Below are 7,733 nucleotides of genomic sequence, written 5' to 3'. Positions count from 1 at the left end.
TCACATCCCATCCTAATATCTTACCTCTCAAACCCAACCCCTGCCCCTCACCCATTATCCCCACTATGGTCAGCAAGAATGGAACATATAGCAGTTTGCAGAGGCACTCAAATGACAGCAGTGTATAGATTCCAGATGCATGCTGCACATGCGTTTTAATAAGTGCATTTTAGATAGCAAGAGCCTTGAGCATCCCATATTGTAGGTGTTCACATAATTTTAGTCACTCATTTATTGCTAAATAGGTCAGCCAGAAAAATCACAAGATATCCTATTGGAATCGACATTGCCTGTGTGATAATACTATAGCTTAAAATGAAGTTTTTTTTTGAAGAGAGGTTTTAAGGCAGAGGTAACAAACTGTCTATTGAAAGTCTGTAAAGTAAACAGCTTGTGAGGCTTTGGTTTCTTTTTTAAAAATAGGAACAACAGGAACAGCCTGAATGGGTGGGACAAGCTGCCACAAAACCAGGATTTTTAGTTTTTGTTTACAGTAGCAGTTGGTGGGTCTTGAAGCTGGCTGGAAGCTGCAGCACCTCTCTCCCTGTTACTCACTGTCTGTGAGTATTCTCTTAATGTTTTTCCTCCTGGACTAGAGAATTGCCTGTGAGACAATCTATTTTTCTGAACTTGCCTTTGTCACAGGTGTTTATGGGATGTTATTATATTAAAAGTTAATTAGCAGCAGTTAATATATCTATTATTTTGTTAAGCATTTTGATAATGTTTCAGTTAAGCCAATTCTTTTATTTTTATTTTGATTGTAATTTAACTGCAGTGTAAAAATAAAGTGTGTTTTGCTTAATGTTGAGTAGTTTGACCAATCAAATTGCATCTGCAATGCAAAATCTTACACTTGCCTTTAAAATAAAAAAAGTTAAAGTCTAGGCTATCTTCTTAATATTATTTTGAGAAGGTGTTTGTCTGGTCAATAACACCTGATCCTGCAATTCTCAGCTCATTATTGTTCTTCTATTCTGATTTTTCCTTATGCAGACTAATTTTGAATTAGCATCCCCTCACCTTATCTGAGAACTATTTAATAATCCTGCAAGACAATTAATTTCAGCTAATTACTAATCAAAATCATCTTACCAGAATTTGCTATGCTACAGTGAGCAACACAGGTTTTGGCATTGCTTCAGTGTTGACCATTCTGTTCACCATTTTTAAAAGCCAGCTCTGAGTACAGAAGGTATTAACTTCTTCATTCATTCTATTGTTATATCCTTTGATCAAGCTTCTTCCATTTTGAGCTGTTTCTGTAACTTATCAAAAACATTAAAATACAGGTTAATTTTGCAATTTTATTTGTTTATCTGTTTAAACAGCTGATCCATATATATGGTTCATATAGAATTCCATGTTGTTGCATTCTAAACACTGGATATAGATAACTCATATTTTACGCAAGTTACCTTTACTGTTACTGATAGTGATCTGTTCTGTGCTGAGTGATTCAGTCAGGTTTGTAATAGGTACATTCCAATTAATCTTTGTAGCTAATTAATGAAAAAAAATCAATTATTCTATGGAGCCAAATCTGAAAATGTGACAGTGCCTTTCATTAGAAAGGAGATAAAAACAACTTAGATACGTTTGAGCTGAAGTTTTAGATTGCTGTGCTAAAGAGGTGTAATAGTGCTACAATGATTCCAATTTGATTATGTAAGAAAATATAAGGATTGCTAAACACCATTTTTTGAAATATGATTTTGGTTATTCTCAAATCCTATATTTGCTCCTTACTATATAACAATACTGGGAAGTCAGTTTACTATTTTTTAGTTGATACCCCAGCATTTGCAGCCCACTTGATTGTCTCCACATTGACAAACATTCAATCACTGACGCTCAGTAGCAGCAGCATCTATAGGATGCACTGCAGAAATTCCCAAGCCTCCTTAGTCAGCACCTTTCAAACCCATGACCTTTACTTTGTTCATCAATGGGATGAGGGTATCACTGGTTTGGCAGCATTTATTGCCCATCCCTAATTATTATTGTCACTAATTGAATGTTATCCGGGTCTGTGGATTATACAGTCCAGCGATAATACCATTAGGCTATCACCTCCCGCTTCCATACAGAAGGACAAGGGCAGTGAATACACGGAAACACCACAATGGGCATGTTTCCCTCCAAGGCACTTGCCATCCTGACTCAGAAATGTCCTGCTTTTCTTTCAGTGTTACTGGATCAACATCCTGAACTCTCTGCTCATGCGATCCAAACATAAATTAAGAAATTTTATAAATTCATGCAAGTTAAACAATGATTTTGAATCGTTAAGAGAAATCAACATCAAAATAACCATGCAATTAAATTTTAACTAATTCCTATTAGGCGTTACGAATTTCTATATAACGTGAATAGCTCAGTATTAGTTTTGAACAAAATCTTTGAATAGAAACAATATAATTAAAAGCTTCAGGTAAACATTTGGTTAATATTAATGTTTTGAACTCAAAGTTAAGTTACATCACTCAACATACGGGACTCCATACCAACTATAATCTGTGTAAAATTTCAGCATAAATGTTTGTGTGTTGAACTTAATTTAGGGTTTTATAAATAATTTGACAATGAAAATGAAGGACGAGTCTTAGTGTAAGTATTCAAATTACCTTGAAAATAGAAGATTGTTCAATTTGAGAAGTTGGCTTCCCAAGTATTTGTTGGTTAAGAAAATCAAAAAGTGCAATCTTTATTGCAACCTAAATAATAAAATGCAATAACTGTGTTTGAATTAAACTTCATGATAGAAAAATAATACATGGATAAATATTCATCTATTTAATTTATTTTAAATAATGAATCATTTATTACTCTACGATAAACATTGTCATATCAAACTGTACTTCATTGCAACATTTTCTACAGATTATCAACATCACATACGGGAATGATTAGGAATTAAATAATTATCGATGTGTACTTCAAAAAGAAAGGATTTCCACAAATATATTTATAAGCTAAAAAGGTAAGTTAATTCACATATATATTGCTGTAACTATACTTTCTGTAGAATTATAAAATACAATTTTACATCTTGGATAATTAAATCTCTAATTTCTTCATCATTTCGTGGGACTTGGGCATTGCAGGTGAAACCAGCAATTGTTGCCATCTCCAAATGCCCCTGAACTGAATGACTTACACAGCCATTACAGAGGGCAGTTGCTGGTGTTAGTTTGGAGTTACATGTAGGCCAACTGGGTAAGGGTAACAGCTTTCCTTCTTAAAAGTGTCATGGTCAAGTTTATATTCCAAGTTTATCAAATAGGTTTAAACTCCACCAGCTGCCATGGGTGGCATTGAACATATGTTCCCAGAACACCAACCCCAGCCTCTGAATTACTAATCCAGTGAAACAGATTTATGCTGATAAGTTGCTCAGCTATAGCACATCAGTATAGTGGTTCCAAAGGGTATTGTTTAATGTGCCAGTATCCTTAGTTCTTTGTCAATCACCTTCCCTCTATCATAAAGTTAGAGGATATTTGTTGAGATGCAGTGTAGAATGAATTAGGGCTGATTAGGAAGATTCTTTTAAAATGTGAAACTCATGTTTCACTGACTTGCTGGAGTCTTTTTGTAGAGATGTGGTCCGCATGGACTTTCAAAAGGCTTTCTATATGGTGCCATAACAGACTCAGCACAGTTACAGGAAACAGAATAGTTCTGTCAATGGATGTTGTCAAGACCAAAAAAAAATTTTGTAGCAGTGCATCCCAGTATTGGGACTCTTGCATTCCTGATAAATATTAATGATTTGGATCTTAATGTGCAAGGGACAATTTAAAGGTTTGCAAATGACACAACACTTGGAAACATTGTAAACTATGATGCAGATTATATTGAACCTGAAAAGTCATTGACATGTTGATGGATTGAGCAGATAGTGAAAGCTGAGTGGTCAGACAGTGGAGAAGTATGACGCGATGCGATTGAAAGAGCATGACACTTGAGAAAGTGTACGGATGTTCGAGACATGCTACTCCTGAAATCATTACAGAAGTTAAATCTTTAAATCAAATTATTCAAGATCCTGAATCTTGCTGTCAGATGAATTCAGGTTAACAGAAAATACTAACCAAGTTTCTGTACTTAACAAAAAACTACTATTTATTACAAAAGAAATCAATTTTAACCACAGGCAAACAAAATTAAGTTCTCAACGTAGAATTCTACTAGCTGAAACTCCACACTCCTTCTTAAACCCCTGCGCAGACAAACAAACAAACATGGAAGTTAGTGGTGGAAGGAAAGATCACTGCAGAAGCACATGTCTATAACACCAGTCTCAAAGAATCAATGAAGTCACCTTTTTGCTTCCCAAGCATTTTAGACCTCCAAGCTGCTTGGTTGCTCCAAATTCTTTGCTGCAGACTAGGTGTACAGTTCCTCAGTCACTAGTTAGAGACAACTGCTTGCAACAAGTGGTGGGAGTGAATAGCTCGGCCTCTTTCAAGTTTCATTTACTTCACTGCAGAAAGTGACAGACTCTTTCTTGTTTGCAGTCTGCCAGCTTCTGCTTCTGTGTTTCAAACATATTCTCTGTTCACCTGCCCAGGAACATGTTGAGCCCCCTGGCCTCCACAACTGTTCCTGATGGGTTTGTGCAACCAGCTCTCTGTCTCTGAGTGAGCTTGCGCAGTGCACATCCATGGTGATATATCACTTTAGCCATTTTCCCCTGAACAGCTTCAACAGAACAATGAAATTGCACTAATTCTTTCCACAATCCTTGGTTTAAAGCTGCCTTTTATCCATTTTTGTTCAAAAAACAAAACGAGAAAAAAACAAAAAGAGTGAAGAAATTTCTCCTCATCTGAATCATTAATGGGTGGCATCCAAGAACTATAAATACAACCGATTATACTGTTTCTCTACAACATTCTTGACCAAACCAAGTACTGATCTATTTTTAGTGTAAAATCAACAATTCAAGTAGAGTTGATTCACTTTTAGCCAATGTAATCTTGAGTTTGGTGTTTGAAATAAAATCAAACACATTTTGGAAAGGGTAACCCTTCAGTTTGTCACATTTTACTTCATAATCTCAAACTACTTTTAAGTTTTGTAAATGTGACATTTTGAATATTTTAGCAGGTTAGAGTCAATGTTGGAATTAAACAGTTTTATTCTGTTTTGCACCTTCTAAATTAGATTGATGTCATGAAGCGTGGCAACACCAATTTATGGAATTCAATGAAGACTTCAAATTAGATTGAGAAATCAAATACAGATGAGCTTTTGAAAGGAAATGCAATGGACACAAATCTCTCTGAGGCAACAGAAACTGTTCAATGCTGTTATGAATTTGTAAATGAATCTTGCCCTAAAGCAACCCGATCAAATGGCGTTCGGTTTACAATGTATATATTTATGCTGCTAATAATTGTCTGTACTCTTATTGGTAACATGTTACTCATTATTTCGATTTTGCATTTCAAACAGCTTCACATATCCACCAATTATCTTATTCTTTCTTTGGCCACTGCTGACTTTCTGTTGGGCTGTTTGGTTATGCCTTACAGCATGGTGAGATCCGTAGAAATGTGTTGGTATTTTGGACAATTGTTTTGCAAGATTCATTCCAGCTCTGATATAATGCTCAGCACAACTTCAATATTACATTTGTGTTTTATCTCTGTTGAGCGTTACTACGCAGTGTGTGACCCACTGAGATACAAAATAAGGATTACTTTCTCCTCAGTGCAGAAGATGATCATCGTCAGTTGGACTGTTTCAGCTATTTTTGCTTTTGTTGTAGTATTCTTAAAATTAAATTTAAAAGGAATGGATGATGTTTACAACAATAACTTTGCTTATTATGGAAGTTGCATACTTACGTTCAGTGAAATATCAGGGCTGGTTGCATCAATAGTTTCCTTTTATATCCCAGGAATTATCATGCTGTGTATTTATTCTAAGATTTATTTTGTGGCAAAGAAACAGGTCAGAAATATAAATAAAATAGCGAGTCAAATTCAAAATATCAGAAATAGCAAAACTAGATTTTCACAAAATAATGAAAGAAAAGCTGCCAAAACCCTAGTTATGGTTATGGGTATATTTTTGATTTGTTGGTCTCCATTTTTTATTTGCAATACAATAGATGGTTTTGTCAATTATTCAATCCCTCCTGTTTTGTTTGATGCTTTTGTTTGGTTTGGCTACTTGAATTCTACGCTTAATCCTATAATCTATGGCTTCTTCTTTTCCTGGTTTAGAAAAGCTGTAAAAATAATTTGCAAGGGCCAAATATTTCAACCTGTTTCTTCGCGAATGGACCTGTCCTTTGACTAAAGCACACATGAAAAGGAGACAGTGAGTACAGTACACGAGGTATTTGTCAATTTGACATGTTGCCACTGGTACTGTTTGAATACGTGTGTAATTGCTATAAATATGAACTTCGGTGACCTGATATTGTGACATGTCCATCCTTGAACCAGTCCAAAAGTCTGAACTTTACTCCAGGCTGCCAATTAGTTCTATGCAATGTATAGTCAAACCATTACAACTTCCTGTTTTCACAAAAATGCAATCAGGATTTTTTTAAAAATTGGGAGATTTAAAGAACAAAAAACATCTCCTTAAGGACCATTGTTCATTCTGCTCAGCTCCCAGTTTTCAACGTTGTGTTTTAAGTACACATTCCAACTCATTTGTACTTACAAACTGCATCCAGTACTAAGGATATTTTAGGACCTAGACTTGCATACTTAATGTGGCTCCCACCAATTCAGTTGAATCCAAGGGCTATAAAGTAAAGGTTATAAAGGTGGTCAGAAAAACAACAGCATGTAGGATTAGAGCAGGGAACAAGGAGCTCAGAGTCAAATGTTGCACTGTCATCTTAAGACTGGTGGCATCTTGTTAAAACCAGGCTGTCTGAACTAAAATCGTCAATACTAAAAACCTCCAGATTTTATGGGATTTTGAATTTTCTGGGAATTGTCCAATTTATTTTTTCACGTGAAACATTTTTGATCTTTTTGCTTTACATTCGAGTGCCAGATAATACATTTGACAATTTTGACTTTGAACATTGTTGCCCCTCCAGAAGACTTTGAATCAGTTCCTTGTGAGTACTAAAGCCTCCCATGAGCTACAAAAATATATTATAGCTTGCATTTTCAAGAAGTTATACTTTATAAACTTATTCTAAAATAAAACTGTGTTGGTAATAACAAAGGATTCATATTACGTACCTTTCCTGTACAAACAAGTAAATGTTACCTATTAAGACTGACATAAGCCACAATCACAACTATTGTTATGAGTTAAATGATTTCACATCAGAATCAGAAAATGTGTCTCACAAAACTAGATAATAATGTTGTATAAACAAGCCATGAAAATCAGCAAACATCAACATATGAATTGTGAAACCAAAACAAATCATATTTCTAGAATCTTGAGATTTTGATGGTTCCCTTGTCTGTTATTTTTCTTATTTATTCATAAGATGTCGGTGTTGTTGGCTGTGCAAATATTTATTGCTAATCCTAATTGCACTTGAGAAGGTGAACTGCCTTCATAAACCACTGTAGCTCATTTGGCATGGGTACTGTTAGGAGGGATTTCCAGGATTTTGACCCAACAACATTGAGGAAATAGCAATATGATTCCAAATCTGAATGGTGAATGACTTGAAGGATAAATTACAGGTGGTAGTATTCCCAAGTAATTTTTGTGCTTGTCCTTCTAAATATTTGTGA

The 7,733-nt window shown here is 35.0% G+C and overlaps 1 protein-coding gene across 2 annotated transcripts; it reads left to right on the top strand.

Annotated features, from left to right (window-relative positions):
- The first annotated feature begins 454 nt into the window (after positions 1-454).
- On the top strand, positions 455-6,868 carry LOC125452759 (trace amine-associated receptor 1-like). 2 transcript variants are annotated; one of them, XM_048531568.2, is made up of 3 exons: positions 455-560; positions 2,884-2,983; positions 5,173-6,868. In XM_048531568.2, the coding sequence occupies exon 3, from the start codon at positions 5,275-5,277 to the stop codon at positions 6,313-6,315; it is 1,041 nt and encodes a 346-aa protein (XP_048387525.1). In that variant the 5' UTR covers positions 455-560; positions 2,884-2,983; positions 5,173-5,274; the 3' UTR covers positions 6,316-6,868. The 2 variants fall into 2 exon arrangements, with proteins under 2 accessions (XP_048387525.1, XP_048387524.1); XM_048531567.2 differs by lacking the exon at positions 455-560 and adding an exon at positions 1,096-1,195.
- Positions 6,869-7,733: the final 865 nt, after the last annotated feature.

Source organism: Stegostoma tigrinum, chromosome 4 (genome assembly GCF_030684315.1).
Source record: "Stegostoma tigrinum isolate sSteTig4 chromosome 4, sSteTig4.hap1, whole genome shotgun sequence".
NCBI lineage: Eukaryota > Metazoa > Chordata > Chondrichthyes > Orectolobiformes > Stegostomatidae > Stegostoma > Stegostoma tigrinum.
Note: the sequence above shows the minus strand (reverse complement) of the source record. Positions and strands in the feature narration are given on the sequence as shown.

Coding starts and splice junctions, on each gene's coding strand:
- LOC125452759 (XM_048531568.2), top strand. CDS start 5,275: ATGGACACAAATCTCTCTGAGGCAACAGAAACTGTTCAATGCTGTTAT.